Below are 24,972 nucleotides of genomic sequence, written 5' to 3'. Positions count from 1 at the left end.
CTATGGAAATAGAATGACACCTGCATCTAAAACGGCATGTTTAGACCTACATATTTAATTATTCAACTTCTATCAGACATTAAAAAATAAATACAAAATTAGAAACATGTAAAGAGAAAGTTGTTAATTTAAGAACTTTAGCCTACCAGTATTAAATAAATGGTTTATTAATTGATAGACAGTATCACCTGACGGACTAGGCTACATTTGTGGTTATAGGTGGTTATAACCTATTATTTGATACAGCCTATATACTTAGGCTTATAATTTATATTCCAAATTAGTTTTTTTTTTCACAAAACGTTGGCATAATAATTCATTGCCCTTATTGTTTTTTTGGTAGGCTAAATATCGATCTGAAGGCTGTATGGAAGAATTGCATGGTCTGCCCTTTCTTCAGTCCCAAAATAATTGCTCAGACGCGTGCTAGCCGACAAAAGCAGACAGGTTACGGATAAGACCTTTCATTGTGCGCCTCGGGGATATTCGGGGATCTATTGTTAACTGGTTGAATTGGGGAGGGCACTCGCGCTAGAGTTTTGGATATCATGGCAGTTGCCTTTGTGTGAACTCCATGCGAACAGCTGTATGGTAATCAATGGCACATGGTCTACGGTGCGGTGTCTCCACACACTATTGTTTTCTCGAACCATCCTTCCCAACTGCGCAAAACTTTCTTAATGCATATTGATTTAGGGGGTACCAACGGTGGTATTTCCAGCATCTGTCGTGCATGGGCCTTTTGCCAGTATAGCCTATAGGCCTACATCATTATTTCATAAACTGTATTAGGGGGGTGAATGATTCAAATGCATACCACAGGCTATCAATACTGATCATCTGCCCAATAGCGTCTATTAACATTGGACATTTGCAAAATATTGAGTGGCAGTAGCCCGCCACTGGGCAAAAACAGGTTGAATCAATGTAATTTCAACAAAAAATTAAATGTGATGCCGTTCAATCAACGTGGAAAACTGATTTATTAAAAAGTCATCAAAGTAAGGGAATTTCGTATTTTGTCATGCAACTTTTAACCTAAATCCAATGACAGGGTGACATTTTTGGTTGATTTCACGTTGTTTGACAACTCAACCAAATAAAACAAAAATTGACGTCTGTGCCCAGTTGGCTAGTTTAGCTATACGTTACTTTAGACCATACACTTCAATAACCTTAATATTGAAACAGTTACTATGGGATGTTGGACTATATAGTCAATTTAATTATTAGCCTACTATATAATCTCCTACCAATAATATGTGTAGCCGAGTGCGTTTTATACAGAGAATAGACTCATTTGTTAGAAATTGCGCAGAGATGTTGAAGTAACCAGTTTATTGAGAACAAACCCTTTCAAGCATAGTCATAAAAATTGCTTCACTCTAAAGTGTGTGCGTGATTTAGAGGGGGAAGGGCCACTGCTGTTCGCTCGTACATTAATATTCTAACGAGCGAGGGGCGCGTGGCGTCAATGAACCGCACATTATCCCTGACACACTTCTATGCTTCAACACTAATTCACGTCAATCCGTGAAGTTGGGCACAGATCAGTCAACAGATGTAGCATACTGAAAGGAGTCCTCAACGGCATAGAAATATAAAGAAATGTTCATCAGAAATAAATATTACAAGCTTAAAAAGGTCCTTTGTCGCTCAGTTGTTGCAAGTGCCATGCTCTACCGCCAGGATAGTGGGTTCAATTCCCGGGCCGTAAATTGTATGCACGCATGACTAAGTCTCTTTGCATAAAAGCGTCTGCTAAATGGTATACACTGAGTGTACAAAACATTAGGAAGACCCTGGGTTAAATGCGGAAAACATTTCAGTTGAAGGTGTTCAGTTGTACAACTGACTAGGTATCCTCCTTTCAAATCAATCAAATCAAAATGTATTAATCACATACACATGGTTAGCAGATGTTATTGTGAGTGTAGCGAAAAGCTTATGCTTCTAGATCTGACAGTGCAGCAGTCAGATAGGTAATATCTAACAACTCCACAACAAAACCTAATATCTAACAAATTCCACAACAAAACTTAACACACAATCTAGTAAAGGAATGGGATAAGAATATATAAAATATATGGATGAGCAGTGACAGAGCAGCTCATATGCAATAGATAGTGTAGGATAAAGTATATACATGAGATACGTAATGTGAGATATGTACACATTCTTGAAGTGGCATTATTAAAGTGAGTAGTGTTCCATTTATTAAAGTGGCCAATGATATCAAATCTGTAGATAGGCAGCCGCCTCTCTGTGCTAGTGATGGCTGTTTATGCAATCTGATGGCCTTGAGATAGAAGCGGTTTTTCAATCTCTCTGTCCCAGCTTTGATGCACCTGTACTGACCTCGCCTTTTGGATGGAAGCGGGGTAAACAGATAGTGGCTTGGGTGGTTATTGTCCTTGATGATCTTTTTTTGCCTTCCTGTGACATCGAGTGTTGTAGATGTCCTGGAGGGCAGGTAGTTCGCCCCCGGTGATGCGTTGTGCAGACCACCCTCTGGGTTGTGCAGACCACACCTGACACCAGTCCCTCCTGCAGCAAAGCACCCCCACAACATGATTCTGCCACCCCCGTGCTTCATGGTTGGGATGGTGTTCTTCGGCTTGCAAGCCTCCCCCTTTTCCCTCCAAACATAACGATGGCCATTATGGCCAAACAGTTCTATTTTTGTTTCATCAGACCAGAGAATATTTCTCAGAAAATTACGATCTTTGTCCCCATGTGCAGTTGCAAACCGTAGTCTGGCTTTTTTATGGTGGTTTTGGAGCAGTGGCTTCATCCTTGCTGAGCAGCTTATCAGGTTATGTCGATATAGGACTTGTTTTACTGTGGATATAGACACTTTTGTACCTGTTTCCTCCAGCGTCTTCACAATGTCCTTTGCTGTTGTTCTGGGATTGATTTGCACTTTTCACACCAAAATACGTTCATTTCTAGGAGACAGAATGCGTCTCCTTCCTGAGCGGTATGACGGCTGTGTGGTCCCATGGTGTTTATACTTGCGTACTATTGTTTGGACAGATGAACGTGGTACCTTCAGGTGTTTGGAAATTGTTCCCAATGATGAACCAGACTTGTGGAGGTCTACAATTTTTTTTCTGAGGTCTTGGCTGATTTGTTTTGACTTTCCCATGATGTCAAGCAAAGAGGCACTGAGTTTGAAGGTAGGCCTTGAAATACATCCACAGGTACACCTCCAATTGACTCAAATCATCAAATCAAATTACATTTATTTATATAGCCCTTTGTACATCAGCTGATATCTCAAAGTGCTGTACAGAAACCCAGCCTAAAACCCCAAACAGCAAGCAATGCAGGTGTAGAAGCACGGTGGCTAGGAAAAACTCCCTAGAAAGGCCAAAACCTAGGAAGAAACCTAGAGAGGAACCAGGCTATGTGGGGTGGCCAGTCCACTTCTGGCTGTGCCGGGTGGAGATTATAACAGAACATGGCCAAGATGTTCAAATGTTCATAAATGACCAGCATGGTCAAATAATAATAAGGCAGAACAGTTGAAACTGGAGCAGCAGCACGGCCAGGTGGACAGCAAGGAGTCATCATGTCAGGTAGTCCTGGGGCATGGTCCTAGGGCTCAGGTCCTCTGAGAGAGAGAAAGAAAGAGAGAAAGAGAGAATTAGAGAGAGCACATGTGGGGTGGCCAGTCCTCTTCTGGCTGTGCCGGGTGGAGATTATAACAGAACATGGCCAAGATGTTCAAATGTTCATAAATTACCAGCATGGTCGAATAATAATAAGGCAGAACAGTTGATCCTGGAGCAGCAGCACGGCCAAATGATGTCAATTAGCCTATCAGAAGCTTCTCAAGCCATGACATAATTTTCTGGAATTTTCCAAGCTGTTTAAAGGCACAGTCAACTTAGTGTATGTAAACTTCTGACCCACTGGAATTGTGATACAGTGAATTATAAGTGAAAGAATCTGTCTGTAAACAATTGTTGGAAAAATTACTTGTCATGCACAAAGTAGATGTCCTAACCAACTTGCCAAAACTATAGTTTGTGAACAAGAAATTTGTGGAGTGGTTGAAAAACTAGTTTTAATGACTCCAACCTAAGTGTATGTAAACTTCCAACTTCAACTGTACATACCCCAACCAGAAGCCATGGATTACAGGCAACATCCGCTAAAGGGTAGAGCTGCCACTTTCAAGGAGCAGGACTCGAACCCGGAAGCTTATAAGAAACCCCGCTATGCCCTCCGATGAACCATCAAAGAGGCAAAGCATCAATACAGGACTAAGATCGAATTGTAATACACCAGCACCAACGCTCGTCGGATGTGGCAGGGCTTACAAACTATTAGACTACTAAGGGAAGCACAGCCAAGAGCTGCCCAGTGACACAAGCCTACCAGACGAGCTAAATTACTTCTATGCTCGCTTCGAGGCAAGTAACACTGAAATATGCATGAGAGCATCAGCTGTTCCGGACGACTATGCGATCACTCTCTCCGCAGCCAATGTTTTTTTTATTTTACCTTTATTTAACTAGACAAGTCAGTTAAGAACACATTCTTATTTTCAATGATGGCCTAGGAACAGTTAGTTAACTGCCTTGTTCAGGGGCAGAATAACAGATTTTTACCTTCAGCATTAAACAGGTCAACATTCACAAGGTCGCAGGGCCAGACGGATTACCAGGACGTATACTTTGTATTGCCCCCCCCCCCCCCCTTCTTTTACACTGCTGATACTCTCTTATCTATGTATAGTCACTTTAATACATTTACCTTAATGTACATATTACCTCGACTAACCGGTGCCCTCGCACATTGACTCTATACCGGTACCCCCTGTATATAGCCTCGCTATTGTTATTTTGCTGCTGCTCTTGAATTATTTGTTACTTTTATTTATTTATTTTATTTTTTAGGCATTTTCTCAAAACTGCATTGTTGGTTAAGGGCTTGTAAGTAAGCATTTCACTGTAAGGTCTACCTGTTGTATTCGGCGCATGTGACAAATAAAATTAGATTTGATTTACACAAACTGTAGTGTATTTAACAATGACATCAATAAGGGATCATAGCTTTCACCTGGATTAACCTGGTCAGTCTATGACATGGAAAGAGCAGGTGTTGCTAATGTTTTGTACAGTAAGTGTATGTAAAATGTTATGGTTATTTAATAAAGATTAGCTGCCAATGCCTTAAAACATAGCAACTACCTCCTAAAAAAGCCCCAAAACTAGTGCTGGATATTAAAAGCGTTCCACAGCGATGCTGGCCCATGTTGACTATAATGCTTCCCACAGTTATGTCAAGTTGGCTGGTAGTGGATCTCTACTACTATCTCTACGAATAGCTTGTTCCATCTCATCCCACAGATGTTCAGTTGGCTTGAGATCTGGTGACTGGGCAGGCCACTGCAGTAAGTTGAATTTACTGTCATGTAAGTGTATCCATTCCTGGACAATCCTTGTGGCATTGGGCATTATCCTGCTGAAGAATTCAATTTGCAGATGGATATACTACTGCCATGAAGGGATGCACCTGATTGGCAATGTTCAGTATCAATGATGTTCAGATATCTATAGCATAGATCAAAGTAGGCTAGTCTTATCTGGTTAACACCTTGCAGAGCCCATGCCCCAATGAATTGAAGCTGTTCTGAGGGCAAACAAAGGAAGGTGTTCCTAGTGTTTTGTAGTTCAAGGAATACAAGTTAGGCTTCCAGTTGTGTCTTTAACTCCAGCTTTTAATACATTACCATAACCATTTCTATATTGTTTTCCTGGTTATTATTTCTCTGGTTATTACATAATCCTATTGTCTTCACATACAGTAATGATGGTTCTATTTCACTCTCTCATACCCTGTTTTATAGCTAAATTTTCATCATATACAGTAGTAGTAGGTCAAAGATTCTTATTTCAATATCACACTCTGTTCCCCAGTAAGTTAGCATACCTGTTGTCTTTATATGCGGACCAATGCTGTGCATATCTATAGGTATATCTGAGAGGTCTTTGTGTCAAGGAGCAGATGGACTGTGTGCCTGGTCTCGCTCCCTCTCTGGTGCTGTTTCATTTGTATCCCCTCGAGGGGTGTGACACAAGCCTGCCATGGGGCATGGGAACCTGGGAAGAGGATTCACAGTTACCCCTGCCCTCCCATCAAAAGGACAAGCATCTGCCTGGTTCACAATACAGCTGCCCAGAGACCCTTTCCCTAAAGGGAGAGCGGGAGAGTTGGGGGAGAATCAGGCCAAGTTCCCCAGACCCTCAGGGGAAAAGCCAGGCTGTTCTGGCCACTACTCCTACCTCCCTACCCCCAGACTGCAGTCTGACTGTGGGACGGGACAAAAGGAGGGGTGGGGGTTGTGCTGTAGCATGTGGCTGGGTGTGGTAGGTTGTGCTCATTGATATGCTGCTCATGTACAAGCATGTGGGTTAAGTGTATGTAGGGTAAGTATGTGTGTGTCTATGTGATGTTATAGCTATTTTTCATGTGTGTGTAAGGACATGTCTTATGATACTGTAATACAAGGTCCCTTGTGGGCCACAAACTCTTATTGCTTGGCCCAAAGACGAACACCCCAACCACAATAAGAATATCTCCATTGTCAGATATTGTAAGGCGTGTATCAATAAGGGTTATTTGTGTGTTTGAGGCATGGATGTGCAAGTCTCTAGTCTTTTCATTTTGCATCTGCCATGTCCAAGAAAACAATGGCTGTATACATTGATATCCCTCCCCGTCTTTAAATATATTTATCCTAAACTATCCGTTTCCAAAAAGTCTAAACTTCCACAGACAAATCACTTCCTGTATATAATTGTTATCATAAACAAATGCGGTGAAATACATAACATTAAATGGTTTATCAGCTTGAGGAACATATATCAATTTTACAATGTGACTCACAATCCTCTTTGTTTCATGTGGTAGCATGATGATAATTTAATACAGGATAAGACTATAGCGAGATCTGCCAGTCTTCACTTCTACCTCTCCTCCTGTCCCTCGCTCCCCATATCCCTCCCTCTATCCTGCTTTCCCTCGATCCTCATATCCCTCTCTCCCCATTTCCCTCCTTCTCTCCTCCTGTCCCTCACTCCCCATATTCCTCTCTCTCCCCATATCACTCCCTCTCCTCCTGTCCCTCGCTCTCCCCATATCCCTCCCTCTCTCCTCCTGTCCCTCGCTCCCCATATCCATCCCTCGCTCCCCATATCACTCCCTCTCCTCCTGTCCCTCGCTCTCCCCATATCCCTCCCTCCCTCTCTCCTCCTGTCCCTCGCTCCCCATATCCCTCCCTCGCTCCCCATATCACTCCCTCTCCTCCTGTCCCTCGCTCTCCCCATATCCCTCCCTCCCTCTCTCCTCCTGTCCCTCGCTCCCCATATCCCTCCCTCTCTCCTCCTGTCCCTCACTCCCCATATTCCTCTCTCCCCATATCACTCCCTCTCCTCCTGTCCCTCGCTCTCCCCATATCCCTCCCTCTCTCCTCCTGTCCCTCGCTCCCCATATCCCTCCCTCGCTCCCCATATCCCTGCCTCTATCCTCCAGTCCCTCGCTCCCCCTATCCCTACCTCTATCCTCCTATCTCTCGCTCCCCATATCCCTGCCTCTATCCTCCTGTCCCTCGCCCCTCATATCCTTCCCTCTCCTCATATCTCTCCCTCTCTCCTCATATCCTTTCCTCTTCATATCCTTCCCTCTCCTCCTGTCCCTCGCTCTCTCTCACTCCCCATATCCCTCACTCTCCTCCTGGAGCTACTCTGGCAGATGGGAGATGAAAGGCGGGGCAGGAGGGACGAGGGAACAGGAACAGGTGGGGGTGAAATGAGAAGAAAGAAAAGGGCAGAGGTCAACAGGGGCTAAAAGAAACGGGGGAGGGTACATGCGGAGGAGGAGAAATCGATCGGTCAATTTTACTTTTCTTTTGGCCTCTCTAAATCCACAACTCTTTTCACCAGATGTCAGTTAACTCTATAGCCCAGTGGCGACCTTCTTTTGAGAGGTCAACTGGAAATCTACGAGCACACACACAACGTTGTCTTGGAATGGTAAAGTTAATGTAACATATCTTAGGTTCAGGTTGCAATGGCCCTCACCAATGTTTTTTTATTCTTCCTGTGACTATAAAGGTTGTACATTTGTTATGCCAGACATTACCTCCTGCTGCATGTTTGACTTGGCTGAATAGGGACATCCTTTAATCCCTTCATTGAATGAGGCCAGGCCCCATAATGCTATCAGCAAAACCAGAGTAGTGCATTTTTTCAGGGAAATTGGAAGGAATTTAACATTTAGTATCATTTCTTGGCAGGAAGGAAGCCTCCATTTGGAACCCATAACATGTTCAAAGTAAATAAGTATTGAACATATTTTCTCAATCCAGATTAGGAGAACAAGTCATGAATCTCTGTCTCACTACTCTGATCGGAGATGTAAAAAGGCTAGAATACTGATGCCAAGGTTGACAAGACGTATTTCATCCGTGTATTGCTTTATAAACATGCCATCCAGGGACAGACATGTTTACACTCTGGCTTGAGTTATCTTACTAAAATTAAAGGAGAAGGGATCCAACAACAGTGATGAATACAGCTGCACATTCAGAGGCCCCTGTCAACCCCCCATTAGACTCCCCCTCCCCTCAGCTATTAGGAATAGAAACCCCCACCACCACATCATCCAGACCACACCATCCATGCTATACTACTCCCCCCCCCCCCCCCCCCATAAACCAGCCCCGGCTGCTGTTTACTAGCCCACTGAGACAGACAAGAGCTGTAAAACAAGGCAAGGCTGTGTTAACTGCCGCTGTGTGTGTGTGTGTGTGTGTGTGTGTGGGGGGGGGGGGGGGTCCTATTTCTAATAGTTAAGACTAATTGACTGACTTGAAGTTGATAATTAACTTAAGGAACAAATTACAAAAATGATTTCCAGGAATTTAGCATGAGGCCTGGTTGTTCGCCACAAAGGCAAACTGTGAGCTAGAGTTGGATATAACAGTGAACCTGTTTTTGTAGGTTGCTTTTAATTGGGGCCAATGTGTGTTAAAATGCTTGTGTAGAGGCTGCAACATTCAGCACCATTTTCAAATTGTTTATATAGTTTCTTAATCTTTTGTTGGGGTGATTGCTGAAATGAAAACCTACACTCTTGCAGAAGAGCCGACACTGCAGCTCAGGCCGCTAATTTACGTAGCTACTTTGCTGCCCTCTAGTGTGCAGACGATGTTATGTCATCTTCACCCCTGCCTTGACAGGCAGTATATGGCATGGGCCACAAAATCACATGCAACCTATAAACAAACAATGTATCTACTGCTTAAATACAAATCTTATGACACATTCTAGAGGTCGACCGATTAATCGGAATGGCCGATTAATTAGGGCCGATTTCAAGTTTTCATAAATCGGAAATCAGTATTTTTTTTTTACACCTTTATTTAATCTTTATTTAACTAGGCAAGTCAGTTAAGAACACATTCTTATTTTCAATAACGGCCTAGGAACGGTGGGTTAACTGCCTCGTTCAGGGGCAGAACGACAGATTTTCACCTTGTCAGCTCGGGGGATTCAATCTTGCAACCTTACAGTTAACTAGTCCAATGCTCTAACCACCTGCCTCCATTGCATTCCACGAGGAGACTGCTCCAATGTGTACCTAACCATGAACATCAATGCCTTTCTTAAAATCAATACACAGAAGTATATATTTTTAAACCTGCATATTTAGCTAAAAGAAATCCAGGTTAGCAGGCAATATTAACCAGGTGAAATTGTGTCACTTCTCTTGCATTCATTGCACGCAGAATCAGTGTATATGCAACAGTTTGGGCCGCGTAATTTGCCAGAATTTTACGTAATTATGACATAACATTCAAGGTTGTGCAATGTAACACGAATATTTAGACTAATGATGCCACCCCTTAGATAAAATACGGAACGGTTCCTATTTCACTGGAAGAATAAACATCTTGTTTTCGAGATGATAGTTTCCGGATTCTACCATATTAATGACCCAAGGCTCGTATTTCTGTGTGTTATTATGTTATAACTAATCTATTATTTGATAGAGCAGTCTGACTGAGCAGTGGTAGGCACCAGCAGGCTCGTAAGCATTCATTCAAACAGCACTTTTGCGTTTTGCCAGCAGCTCTTCGTTGTGCGTCAAGCATTGCACTGTTTATGACTTCAAGCCTATCAACTCCCGAGATGAGGCTGGTGTAACCGATGTGAAATGGCTAGCTAGTTAGTGGGGTGCGCGCTAATAGCGTTTCAAACGTCACTCACTGAGATTTGGAGTGGTTGTTCCCCTTGCTCTGCATGGGTTACGCTGCTTCGAGGGTGGCTGTTGTCGATGTGTTCCTGGTTTGAGCCCAGGGAAGAGTGAGGAGAGGGAAGGAAACTATACTGTTACACTGGCAATACTAAAGTGTCTATAAGAACATCCAATTGTCAAAGGTTAATGAAATACAAATGGTATAGAGAGAAATAGTCCTATAATTCCTATAATAACTACAACCTAAAACTTCTTACCTGGGAACATTGAAGACTCATGGTAAAAGGAACAACCAGCTTTCATATGTTCTCATGTTCTGAGCAAGGAACTTAAACGTTAGCTTTCTTACATGGCACATATTGCACTTTTACTTTCTTCTCCAACACTTTGTTTTTGCATTATTTAAACCAAATTGAACATGTTTCATTATTTATTTTAGGCTAAATAGATTTTATTTAAGTATTATATTAAGTTAAAATAAGTGTTCGATCAGTATTTTTGTAATTGTCATTATTACAAATACATAAAAAAATAAAATAAAAAGAAAAAATATTTTTTTAAAAACATTTTTTTTTTTTTTATTTAAAAAAATCGGCCGATTAATCGGTATCGGCTTTTTTTGGTCTTCCAATAATCGGTATCGGCATTGAAAAATCATATTCGGACGACCTCTAACACATTCACAACGTAGAATAAGAGGTTAACTTTCTGGGTGATTTAAATAATCGACCGGCCTTCATCAGGCTGCCCACTCAAGATAAAGCTTCAAACTGTAACTAGTGCCTGCAACCTGGTTCCGGTTATCAATCAACCTACCAGGGTAGTTACAAACAGTACAGGAATGAAATCAACAACATGTATTGATCATATCTTTACTAACGCTGCAGAGATTTGTTTGAAAGCAGTATCCAAATCCATAGGATGTAGTGATCACAATATAATAGCCATATCTAGGAAAACCAAAGTTCCAAAGGCTGGGCCTAATATAGTGTATAAGAGGTCATACAATATGTTTTGTAGTGATTCCTATGTTGTTGATGTAAAGAATATTTGTTGGTCCGTGGTGTGTAAAGAGGAGCAAACAGACACTGCACTTGACACATTTATGAAACTGCTTATTCCAGTTACTAATAAGCATGCACCCATTAAGAAAAATCCCCATGGATTTATGAAGAATTTTTAAAAAAAATGTATGATTGAGAGGGAAGAGGCAAAAGGAATGGCAAATAAGTCTTGCTGCACAACCGATTGGCAAACATACTGCAAATTGAGAAATCATGTGACTAAACTTAATAAAAATAAGAAAATACACTATGAAACAAAGATAAATGACAAAGAATGATAGTAAAATGCTTGAGCACCTTAAATGACATTTTGGGAAAAAAGGCAAACTCATTGAAACATCACAGAACCAACTGATATTGCAAACTACTTTAATGATTTTTTCATTGGCAAGATTAGCAAACTGAGCCGTGCCAGCAACAAATGCTGACACTACACATCCATGTATATCTGACCAAATTATGAAAGACAAGCATTGTAATTTTGCATTCTGTAAAGTGAGTGTGGAAGAGGTGAGAAAATGATTAGTGTCTATCAACAATGACAAGCCCCCGAGGTCTAACAACTTGGATGGAAGATATTGTCACTCCTACTTGCCATATTTTCAATTTAAACCTACTAGAATGTGTGTGCCCTCAGGCTTGGAGGGAAGCAAAAGTCAATCCGCTACCCAAGAATAGTAAAGCCTATTTTACTGGCTCAAATAGCCGACCAATCAGCCTGTTACCAACCCTTAGTAAACTTCTGGGGGGGGGGAAATTGTGTTTGACCAGATACAAAGCTATTTCAAGTAAACAAATTGACAACAGAATTTCAGCATGGACACTCAACAAGCAAAGCACTTACACAAATTACTGATGATTGGCTTAGAGAAGTTGATGATAAAAAGATTGTGGAGTCTGTTTTGTTAGAATTTAGTGCAGCTTTTGTCATTATCAATCATTGTCTGCTGCTGGAAAAACTTGTGTGTTATGGCTTTACACCCCCTGCTATATTGTGAATAAAGAGTTACCGGTCTAACAGAACACAGAAGGTGTTCTTTAAAGGAAGCCTTTCCAACATAATCCAGGTAGAATCAGGAATTTCCCAGTGCAGCTGTCCAGGCCCATTACTTTTTTCAATCTTTACTAATGACATGCCACACTGGTTGAGTAAAGCCAGAGTTTCTATATATGTGTATGACTCAACTCTATACATGTCAGCTACTACAGCGACTGAAATGACTGCAACACTTACCAAAGAGTTGCAGATATCTTTAGAGGGTGGCAAGGAATAAATTAGTCATAAATATTTATAAAACTAAAAGCATGGTATTTGGGACAAATCATTGACTAAACCCTAAACCTCAACTAAATCCTGTAATTTAATCATGTGGAAATTGAGCAAGTTGAGATGACTAAACTGCTTGGAGTAACCCTGGATTTTAAACTGTCATGATCAAAACACATTGATACAACAGTAGCTAAGATGGGGAGAAGTATATCAATAATAAAATGCTGCTCTACCTTCTTAACAGCACTATCAACAAGGCAGGTACTACTGGCCCTAGTTGTCGTTGTGTGGTCAGGTGCCATAAAAAAGGACTTAGGAAAGTTGCAATTGGCTCAGAACAGGGCAGCACAGCTGGCCCTTGGATGTACACAGAGAGCTAATATTCATAATATGCATTTCAATCTCTCCTGGCTCAAAGTGGAGGAGAGATTGACTTCATCACTACTTGTTTTTATGAGAGGTATTGACATGTTGAATGCACCGAGCTGTCTGTTTGAACTGCTGGCGCACAGCTCGGACACCCATGCATACCCCATAAGACATGCCACAAGAGGTCTTCACAGTCCCCAAGTCCAGAACAGACTATGGGAGGCACACAGTACTACATAGAGCCATGACTACATGGAACTCTATTCCACATCAAGTAACTGATGCAAGCAGTAAAATTAGATTTAAAAAACATAAAAATACACCTTATGAAACAGCAGGGACTATGAAGCAACACAAACATAGGCACAGACACATGCATACACACACGATAACATGCACACTATACACACATATACATACACATGGATTTAAGTACTGTAGATATGTGCTCGTGATGGAGTAGAGGCCTGAAGGCACAAATGTGTTGTGAAATCTGTGAATGTATTGTGACGTGCCTTAATTTTGCTGGACCCCAGGAAGAGTAGCTGTTGAATGGGGATCCATAATAAATACAAATATAACCATAATCAATAAATTAACCAATCAATGTATTTGCATCGGCATGCATTTAGATTTTGTACACCACTTGCCTGCAAATTCAAACACATGCCAGAGATGCCACTCCATACAGGCCAGCCTAAATGCTTGGCATGGGATACATCTTATGTCAGAATTCACAACTCGTAGCAGGTTATGATAATTAACGTAATAGGTGAGGAGAATTGGGTTAATGTTAGGAAAATAGTTAAGGTTTGCTAAAATGCAAAACAATTCTAATTGACAAGATGTATGCCATCTAGCAATAACCCAGTTCCACCGCATGCAGGAGCCTACATTTCTAGACAAACAAACACAAAGAGAAAAAAAAGTTATTGTATTGAACATAGAAACGCGCAATTTTCATATATGTTGATGGGGTGGAGATGATGAATATGAAGTAGAACATGACATTTCCCTTTCAACGACGGCTCACCATCAAGATTGTAGATGTGTGTAACGTTAGCTAAACAGCAACACGATTGTTTTATCCCAAACACGTCAGAAGCTTCTGCTCGTGTCCAAATCCATCGAGGGAACGTCAACCTTCAATTGACATTTCGGGGCGACGGTAACAATTTAATTTTTATGTTCACAGCTAGAACCTTTAATGTGAAAGTAACGCTATGTCACTAATTAATTGAAAGATTCACGGTTGCTATGCATTAGGAAGCCAAACAAGGCTTGTTACAACTTGTCATTACAGAACTCTTGTGCTTATCACGAAAGAGAGTTTATCCTGCTGGATAAGAAGGACAGGTAAATGGTTTAGCTTGCAAATTCACTAACCTGTTGGATAAGGTCAGGTGAATCGTTTGGCTTGCAAATTCAGTATAGAGAACATTTCGACCTATCTTGCTTCACTAACTTAACTCAGTTAACGTTGCTAGTTCGTTTTTTTTTTGCTGTGGTTCCTGTAATGTCCAAGGACGATTAATAACAGTTTCGACCTAGCTCACTTTCGTTATATGGGCATTCATCGTGCATTGATCATATATAGGGCTGTAGTCAGAGAAATCCTGTCCTAACTTGGCTGATGTGTTAAGTATTTTTGGCGTTACCTTTCAGTCTACAGCAGGTCTCATACAATGGTGGACCATAACGTTGTGAACAAGCGGCTGCCGAGAATGGCGGCCTCTCTGCTGAAGCGTTTTCCCTCAGAGGGCGAGCCCGGTATGGGGATGCACCACCGGATCAGCAGCAGTGGTGGGGCCATGGGGCGAGATTTCGACTGTGATGTCGATGACCCTCTGGGCTTCGACAAAACCCTATGTATTGATGGTGGTGGTTCCAGGGCCCCAAACCTGCTGGGGCCGTTGCTGACAGAAGACTGCATGCCTGTCCAGAGGTCATCTTCCCCCAGGCTCCCTCTGCAGGGCCACAGGTTGATGCCAGCTGACCTGGAGGATTTTAGCGATGACTGTGACGGGTACTCTCTCCCAGGCACACCGCCCCGGTCCGAGGGGGACATCAGCTTCCTCAAACAAGGGGTCCTGGACCAGTTGGACAACCTGGAGAGCAGCCCCAAGAGAGGCAAGCGGGTTGGAGGTGGGTGAGGGGCCAAGTGTCCCTTGTAAAAGAGGTCTTCTGACCTCAATGGGACTTCCTGGATAAATAAAATTGAGGGAACAGGCTACTTTCTCTGTAAAGGCACACATAGTTAAAGAGATACTTCAGGATTTTGGCAATGGGGCTCTTTATCTACTTCCCCATAATCAGATGAAATTGTGGATACCATTTTTATGTATCTGTGTCCAGTATGAAGGATGTTAGAGGTAGTTACGCTAACACTGGAAGTCTATGGGTATCTGTATGCTATCAGATACTCTTAGACTTCCAGCGATTGCGCTAACGCCAGTTAGCATTGGCTCGCGCGCGAAATCTCTAACTTCCTTCATACTGGACACAGAGACATAAAAATGTTATCCACGAGTTCATCTGACTCTAGTTAAATAGCTAGATAAAGAGCCTCGTTGCCAAAATCCAGAAGTATTCCTTTAAGCACACTATAGGAAGATCTTAATGAACATCTCCTCTAGCTGTGTTTCCAGTGGGTTACACAGACTGGCATAAACATCGAATGGCAGCAGTGTGCAGCGAGAGGTTTGAGCGCCTCCTGAGGGAGTGTCCAGAGTTCCATAGCTGCAAAAGCCACCTGGCTGCCTTTGTCCTAGAGAGAGGTGAGCTACCATACTGCTCACTATAGGTTTCATTCCAGACCCAAAATAAGAATTCACCCCAAATATGACCCACTGCATTTTTCACATTGGGTAAATGTATACTCAGTGTGAAACACTGTTCAGCCTAATCTTACATCAACAGTGTGTGTTTATGGGGTGTATTGTTGGTGTATCCTCAGAGGTGATTGACACCGGGGGCCAGTCCTGTGAGCGCTATGAGGTGGTGGCATTGGGCACAGGCCAGTCGAGCTACAGCGGCTGGCTTTGCTTCAGTGGCACCGTGGTGCATGACTGTCATGCCATCGTCATCGCCAGACGGGCTCTCCAAAGGTAGACTACATCCTGGTCGTGTTCATTAGGCACCAAATGGAATAAACAAACTGAAACAGGGAGGGATTACCTGGACTTGTCCAATTTGAAATGCTAATTTTTGTTTTCCGTTGTGCCCTAATGAACACAACCCTAATAGGATCCCTCTGATAATCCATTGTCTTCTCTTTTTGAGTTCAGCGTTGCCATTATTACTGGATATCAGGAAATAATGTTAATATTCCTTTTTTTATGTACAGGTATTTGTTCAAGCAGCTGCTGCTGTTCTTCAGCCACGACCCCAAGCACAAGGAACGCTCCATCTACCAGAGCACCTCCGACACCCACCTGCTCCAGCTCAAGCCCCAGATTTACCTGCACCTCTACACCAACCAGACCCCGAAAGGCGCCGCTCAGTGCATCCTCATGTAAGTGTGTTGTTCACATCAAAGTGCGTGTGTATACATTTTGGGGTACTGTATATGTGGGTCTTTCAATAAGCTAGTGTACCAGTGACCATTTCCTACGCAGTACAACTTGTTACAGCTGCTGATAAGTCATTTATAATAATCTGCCATTTTTTTTTTCATGTCATTACATTAAGATATAAAGGGGATCATAACTATATTCAATAAAATTCACGGGTTTAACCTGTTATCATGGTTGGTGTCTTGAAAGATTTGTTAAACATTGTGACATAAAACATAACTTTTATGTCCTTGTGTTTATGGCAGTGTAAGTTCTCCTTATATCATATTAGGCATTAATCAGCTAAATTAGACATTGAACTTGAACCTTGTAAGAATCCTGGATCTAGCTTTCAGTTTCTTTTGTATGGAGATCTCAGAAATGCAGTGTAACTACCTAACATAGGAGTAGGCAACCCTGGCCCTGATGTTTTTGGTTTAACAGACCTGGAAGACCAGGTGTGTTGAACTTAGGCAATCACTGAACTGATCAATTATCTCAGTCGGTCAGGTGTGGTACCTAGTTGGAACAAAATCCTGTGGCTGTCCAGGAACAGGGTTTCCTTCCCACTGACCTAACATTGTGTGTCTACTTATGTTACGGGGTGAAAACAGTTTTCATGGGCACACAAATACAAAATCGAATGCTTCTAACCGGAAAAGTTACCGTACCTTGATACTTAAATTGATACTGTCATTAACGTGGTTCTTAAATAATTATGCATAATACTTGTTGGATGTGCAGGCACTTGATTCCAGCTGGTTAGTTACGCCTTGATATTTTCACACATCATCTGCTCCAGGAAGGAATTTTCTTAATGACAGTCAAGTGACAAAGAGCTGTTGTGATAGGCTGTTGTTGTGATAGCGCATGCGATGCAACAACAGCCTAAGTGCTGGAAAAAGGTATTCACGAGTAATGTCCAGAATATTTTGGTGTATCATGCGTTACTCCGGTGAAGACAGTTGTGATTGGATCCACGTTGATCTTTATCCCTAGTGAATTGATGTTGATCATCTGTAGTCTGCTTGATTTACAGCAGGATCTCATTAGATTTAACAGGAAAGCATTAAGTTAACAAATTCATATTTTCATATGTATTTGTGCCTCGGATTGGACAGTCTGCAGTGCTTCATTTTGTAGGATAGGCTATTGCGCATACCCAATGCTATTCCTATACATTTTTCAGGATATAATGACAACAAATTACATGGCCTAGTGGGCTTATTCACAATATGATCTGGTAATGAAATAACATGACAAATACATGTCTTCCACGTTAGACCTGCAATTTTAAACAATACAAGGGCCTTAAAGTAGCCTACTTGAATTTGGAGCTCAGAAAATCAAGTACTGGAATAGGCTGACCCTGAAAATCAGACATTTCCTCAACTTGGTGCGTGAAAAGTCCTTGTTGTTATTGTAGCCAATTTCTAAGTTCTCCTGCTCCCTTAATTTTCTATCAGATTTTGTGAGAGATGTGGCTCCTTCACTTCAATTGAAGGGTGGTGCGGTTATTTTGAGGACGACAACTTCTAATGTTGGCGTCAACTTGGCTTTCCAATACAAATCCTTCTATTAAAAAATTTACCTGGGTTTTGGTCACCTTCCCAATATAAAAACAACGATGGTGAGATTAATGCTACCGCTATGCTTGGCTTTATTACTTGTGCCTGCGTTGGCCACATAGGCTAGAGACAAATCTATTTAGTCAGGCAATGTCCACATTATTCTCATATTTTAGCATGTAATAATAAATTGAATATCAATGTCTTGGCAAAAAAAAAGTGGTAATGGCCTACTTTTTTTTTACACTTTGGGGGCGGCGTGTTCTATATTAGGCCCTATATGTACAATTATATAAATGACACAATTGTATATATTGAGGTCCTTGATCATTAAAATGAAGTTCTTGAAAAAGTCCCTGGAAGTCCTTGCTTCAGAAAGTATTCATACCCATTGACATATTCCCCATGTTGTTACAGCCTGAACTCAATGTATTAAATTGTTTTTTTTCTCACCCATCTACACACAATACTCCATAATGACAAAGTGAAAACATGTTTTTAGACATTTTTGCAAATGTATTGAAGTGAAATACAGAAATGTATAATTTACATAAGTATTCCCACCCATGATTCAATACATGTTACAATCGCCTTTGGCAGCGATTACAGCTGTGAGTCTTTCTGGGTAAGTCTCTTAGAGCATTGCACACCTGGATTGTACAATATTCATACATTATTCTTTAAAAAATTGTTCAAGCTCTGCCAATTTGGTTGTTAATCATTGCTAGACAGCCATTTTCAAGACTTGCCATTGATTTTTCAATCTGATTTAATTCAAAACTTTAACTAGGCCACTCAAAAACATTCAATGTTGGTAAGCAACTCCAGTGTATATTTGGCCTGGTGTCAATGTCTGCTTTTTAGTTATTACCCATCTACCAATAGGTGACCTTTGCGCAGGATTGGGAAGCATTTGTGTTTGAATCTGTGTTTTGAAATTCACTGCTTGACGGAGGAACCGCACAAATAATTGTATGTCTGGGGTACAGAGATGAGGTAGTCATTCAAAAATCATGTTAAACACTATTCTTGCACACAGAGTGAGTCCATGCAACTTATGTTACTTGTTAAGCAAATGTTTACTCCTGATCTTATTTAGGCTTGCCATAACAAAGGGGTTGAATACTTATTGACTCAAGATATTTCAGCTTTTCATTTTTAATTACTTTGTAAACATTTCTAAAAACATATTTCCTCTATGACATTAGGGATATTGTTTGTAGGCCAGTGACACACAATGTACATTTAATCAATTTTAAATTCAAGCGGTAACACAACAAAATGTGGAAAAAGTCAAGGGGTGAGAATACTTTCTGAAGACTCTGTATAGTCCTAGGCCTATATTGTTGGATAGGTGGAGTCATTTGTCAATTTGCATATTTTCACTTTTACTTCTCTAAGTATATATGTGGAACTGCATGAAAATATTTTTTTGTTTCAAACCATTTAGAATTTTTAATCCAAATGTCACACGTCGGCCCCATTTATTTATAGGAAGACCTAAGATGATCGTTACTTGGAGTAATATTATTTGACAATATATAAATTCTCTCTTGATACTGTAATGTATCGATTCCCCCCATCCCCATCTCTTTTAACTATGTCCTGTACATACTCTTATCTGTCTCCCCACAGGAAGTCTCTGAGCAGCAGCTACTCCTCTCTGAAGCTGCAGTGCCACGCCAAGGGCTCCCTGATTCCTGTGGCCTTCCTCCACCCCAGTGTGTGGGGCGCCCGCGTTTGCTGCATGTCCGACAGCGACAAGCTGTGCCGCTGGACTGTCACTGGAATTCAGGGCGCGCTGCTTAGCCACTTTGTCCAACCACTGTACATCACCAGTGTGGTGCTGGGTAAACATTTTGCAACTGAAAAAAGCCAATGGCTTTAAAATTGAAAAAAGAAAGACACACAGAAATGAAAAACTTAGATATACCGGTCTCTATTATTCAGGTGACTCCAGCCAGTACTCGGAGAAGGTGTCGGAGACGATCAACAAGCGCCTGGGCGAGGGGGGCTGGGAGGAGCTGCTGGCCCCGCCATTCAGCAGGAAGCGGATTTTCTTCCTCAGCAGTGAGGGGGTGGGGCCTCCACTCAGCCCTGCCCACTGCACAGACCTCAGCATCAACTGGTGCCTCGGGGACGCCAGCATCGAGGTCCTAGACAGCACCAATGGCTTCACTGTGGACGGGTATGTCAGAGCAGAGCAGGTCCTGGGGCCTGGGATGTTGGTTATATCAGGGCAAAGGACACAGAACTGAGGCCTGTTCAGTAGGGTGCAATCTTACAGAATACATCCCCTTGGCTTGTATATTTACATTCTACTACTTACTAGATATAGATTAGTACTTTAGACATCTGCATTGTGGTGAGAGTTTTCTTTGGTACCTCAGGGATGGTAATGTTTTTAATCTTCTCTCTGTCCCTCAGTTCCCCGTTTGTGAGTGGCTCTGGCTTCTCCAGCAGGCTGTGCAAGAGGGCCCTCTACAGTAACTTCCGCAAAATTGCAACTCTGGGAGGATACCGCTGCCTACAGGATCTCCCCACGTACCACAGTGCCAAAGTATGTGTGTGTGTTAATTGCTAATCATTGAAAATGTAACCTGAATTGTATAAGCTACTCTCAGTTTGAATGAACATATTTATAATTGGCAGGGATGTGTCATTTATCATGTAATGCTGGATTATTTGACTGACGATTTGACTGAATGTGAGCCATTGATATATGTAGTCTGTGGTGAATGATTTGTGTAACCTTGTTGTTGCAGGTGGAGGCTCACTCCTACCAGAATGCCAAGACCGTGGTCAACCAGCAGTTCCTGTCCAACAACGCAGGTCCTTGGAACTCTAAACACCTGGTGGACAGCTTCAGTCCCTGAGCCCCTCAGAGTAGAGGGTGGCACGGGGGTCCATTAGTAAGGGTTTCTTTTGAAGGACAGACGCGGTTGGAGTCTGTTACTTTCTGCATTAAAGGTATTCCCCCTGAGTTTTCCTATGTTCAAATATGCAGTATTGCACGCTCTGTGTGCCAAGTTTGACAGGTATGTCTCCCCATTCTGTTTTCATCAAGTATTCAATAATGTGCAAAATAAAGACAACTCTGACGTTAATCAGATTTCAATCTTGTATTAAAGGTGAGCATGAAAACTAAAACTAGGCCCTGTAATAGACTAAAGTCCTATCCAGGGTGTGTACTTGTGCATTAAGCTGCTTCATGCTACAGAATCAGGAAAATCGCAACTGCCCTATGAGCCGTTCTGGCTCGGACAAGGCTTACTTACAGGTCCCATGAATTTAAGACCTTTTTAATGCCTCTTGGAGTGCAATTGAATACCAATTTGGGGTCTCCGTGCACCACACACCTGCTAATATTCCTCTCCAAGAATGAGCCCGTGTTGGCAAAAAGTTGCATTTTTAGGGCTATAGCCTAGATGGCTCATATTATCAGGCTGGTGTGCCATTTTAGCAATGAGCATAATCCTGTAGCCTAATTGATGTAGTAGCATAGTGGCTAGGCTATAGATGGCCGAAGTATGGGGTTGCCCATCTTTATTTGTTTAGGCTACCCCAATGGGCTGATCATTAGCTAGATCAAACTCAAGTGTTCAGAATTTTGGCTTCGATACCAATACCAGCTTAGTGTAATGATACTCCATACCATATCAGTACCACTGTCGGAAAAAGGCCTTAGTAAAATATACAGCAGTGTTCCTGTATAAAACATGTGGTCAACTCTATTTGGAGAGCTAGGCCACTGGGTATGCAGTCTTTTGATCCAGCACTACTCAAACACATTGGAGTCCGCTTAACAAGGTTCTTTTGAGTTGTAGAATCTGGTGTGTTGGCGTAGGGCTGGAACAAAAGTCTGCACACCCAGTAGCTCTCCTGGAGGTATTATGCTGTAACATTAGCATACAACAAAAAAGTCTAAAAAAATTATTCCCTCATTCAATGAATAAAATGGCTATACTTCAAAGCAAGGTAGCTAAACAGGAGGGCTCGACTGACTTTATCCAGTCCAAAGTAAGACATTAAAATACACAAAACAAAAATAAAAACGCAATATGTAAAGTGTTGGTTTCATGAGCTGAAATAAAATGTCCCATAAATGTTCCATATGCACAAAAAGCTTATTTGTCAAATTCTGTGCACAAATTTGTTTACATCCCTGTTGGTGAGCATTTCTCATTTGCCAAGATAATCCATCCACCTAACAGGTGTGGCATATCAAGAAGCTGATTAAATAGCATGATCATTACACTGGTGCACACTGTGCTGGGTAAATTAAAATGTTGTCACGCAATGCCACAAAATTACTTCGGTAAGAGGATGGCAAAGTCACTGTCCGTAATTTTCTGTTTATCGACCCAGCTCTAGTTAGTGTTGTCGTCGATCAAAATGTATAGGCAGGGTTGGGTATGTTTCTTTCTAAATGTAATCCATTAGTTACCTGTCCAAAATTGTAATCAGTAATGTAACTTTTGGATTACCCAAACTCATTAACGTAATCGGATTACATTCCATTACTTTTAGATTACTTTCCCTTTAAGGGGCATTAGAAGAAGACAAAACTGTATGCTATCATTTGAATGACATCTATTTCCGGAATAAATCAATGGTAAAGTTTACATAGCTGGCCATACACTACCGTTCAAAAGTTTGGGGTCACTTAGAAATGTCCTTGTTTTTTAAATGAAAGCACTTTTTTTTTTTTGTGCATTTAAAATAACATCAAATTGATCAGAAATACAGTGTAGACATTGTTAATGTTGTAAATGACTATTGTAGCTGGAAACGGCAGATTTTTGGGGGGATAAAAAAAAAAAAAGTAATATCTACCTAGGTGTACAGAGGCCCATTAACAGCAACCATCACTCCTGTGTTCCAATGGCACGTTGTGTTAGCTAATCCAAGTTTATCGTTTTAAAAAGCTAATTGATCATTAGAAAACCCTTTTGCAAAATTGTTAACACAGCTGAAAACTGTTTAACGAAGCAATAAAACTGGCATTTAGACTAGTTGAGTATCTGGAGCATCAGCATTTGTGGGTTTAATTACAGGCTCAAAATGGCCAGAAACGTAAGAACTTCGTTTCTGGCAAAATAGCTAGAAACTAAGTGACCCCAAACTTTTGAACAGTAGTGTTTATGGATGTAAAATTTTACTTCATGGGTTGGTTTTTATTTATTTAAACTTTTATTTAACTAGGCAAGTCAGTTAATAACAAATTCTTATTTACAATGACAGCCTACCAAAAGGCAAAAGACCTCCTGCGGGGATGGGGGCTGGGATACTTTTTTTTTTTATAAAACACATCACAATAAGAGAGACCTAAGACAACAACACAGCATGGCAGCAACACAACATGACAGCAGTGCAAAACATGGTACAAACATTATTGTGCACAGACAACAGCAAAAAGGTAGAGACAACAATGCATCATGCAAAGCAGCCACAACTGTCAGTAAGAGTGTCAATGATTGAGTCTTTGAATGAAGAGATTGAGATAACTGTCCAGTTTGAGTGTTTGTTGCAGCTCATTCCAGTTGCTAGCTGCAGCGAACTGAAAAGACGAGCCACCCAGGGATGTGTGTGCTTTGGGGACCTTTAACAGAATGTGACTTGCAGAACGGGTGTTGTATGTGGAGGATGAGGGCTGCAGTTGATATCTCAGATAGGGGGGAGTGGGTCTTGCGACGGGTATACAGAGATGGCCAGTTTACAGAGGAGTATAGCGTGCAGTGATGTGTCCTATAAGGAGTATTGGTGGCAAATCTGGTGGCCAAAAATGGTAGAGAACATCTAGCTGCTCGAGAGCATACCTGCCAATCTATTAATTATGTCTCCGTAATCTAGCATGGGTAGGATGGTCATCTGAATCAGCTTTGATATGTGCTGAGAGAAGGACACTGTACCGTCTAGCCAAACTCCAATATACTTGTATGAGGTAACTACCTCAAGCTCTAAACCCTTAGAGGTAGTAATCACACCTGTGGGGAGAGTGAGTAATGTTTGGTCTGATGCTATGGTCTGATGCTCAGAATTCTATTCATTCCAATAAACGTTATACCTCTTGATCTTCAAGAATAGGACTTGGAAAGATGGAAGTATAGATTAGCCAAATTGTTTTACCTGAGCATGACCCCAAAACTAAGGACTTATTAGCCAGCCCTACACTGTTGTTTATGATTTTGGAGGACTGATTGGGCTCATTGATTCGAGTTGAAAAATAAATAATGCGCTCATGGAATGGCATGCTTTGAACACTACTGAAAAGTGCTATTTACATGTGAAAATGAATGCCATATGCTGCATTTGCTATAGGCCTATTATTGACCTTTTTTGTTGGTGACACTTTGATAACTTGACAATATGCAGCTGTTTCAAGGGCACATTTACAGATGAAACAAAAAGGTTGCCCCGCCTCTGTTTTGGTAAAAAGCTGTGGGATGTAACCACTCTCAGATTAATAGACTAAGCTATGGATGCAAGGACTGACCATCCATGATATTAACATTATTGTTTTAACCATGTTATGAGGCTATACAGTGTTTGTTTACATTTACAATGTTTATAAACATTGAAGAAAAACACGCTTATATTTTGGGTTCTCATGGTGTGTGACTGACAGTTGAACTAAGCTCATGAGGCATTTAAGTTATATTCTTCAAGAATCAATGGAGATAAGTCCAATGGATGTAGCAACTACAGATTGCCCCTTTTTAATTCTATAAAAAGTGTGCAAGTTTGAGCATGTATCCATTAGGCCTATGGATAATTTTTTTAGCAGCATGAATTACATTGAGCAATATTAGCCCCACTTTTATTCCATAGTCTTGGATCCGCACTATGCAGCTGTTGCAAGAGCGCCTTTTTCA

The 24,972-nt window shown here is 41.4% G+C and overlaps 1 protein-coding gene across 2 annotated transcripts; it reads left to right on the top strand.

Annotated features, from left to right (window-relative positions):
* The first annotated feature begins 13,828 nt into the window (after positions 1-13,828).
* On the top strand, positions 13,829-21,228 carry adad2 (adenosine deaminase domain containing 2). Of its 2 annotated transcripts, none has more exons than XM_021617747.3 (9): positions 13,829-14,143; positions 14,641-15,120; positions 15,612-15,752; positions 15,932-16,082; positions 16,322-16,489; positions 19,733-19,947; positions 20,048-20,285; positions 20,525-20,657; positions 20,863-21,228. In XM_021617747.3, the coding sequence occupies exons 1-9, from the start codon at positions 14,023-14,025 to the stop codon at positions 20,971-20,973; spliced, it is 1,758 nt and encodes a 585-aa protein (XP_021473422.3). In that variant the 5' UTR covers positions 13,829-14,022; the 3' UTR covers positions 20,974-21,228. The 2 variants fall into 2 exon arrangements, with proteins under 2 accessions (XP_021473422.3, XP_021473425.3); XM_021617750.3 differs by lacking the exon at positions 13,829-14,143 and adding an exon at positions 14,174-14,331.
* The last annotated feature ends 3,744 nt before the right edge of the window (positions 21,229-24,972 follow it).

This window comes from Oncorhynchus mykiss, chromosome 10 (genome assembly GCF_057628025.1).
Source record: "Oncorhynchus mykiss isolate SJ-2025 chromosome 10, ASM5762802v1, whole genome shotgun sequence".
Taxonomy (NCBI): domain Eukaryota; kingdom Metazoa; phylum Chordata; class Actinopteri; order Salmoniformes; family Salmonidae; genus Oncorhynchus; species Oncorhynchus mykiss.
Note: the sequence above shows the minus strand (reverse complement) of the source record. Positions and strands in the feature narration are given on the sequence as shown.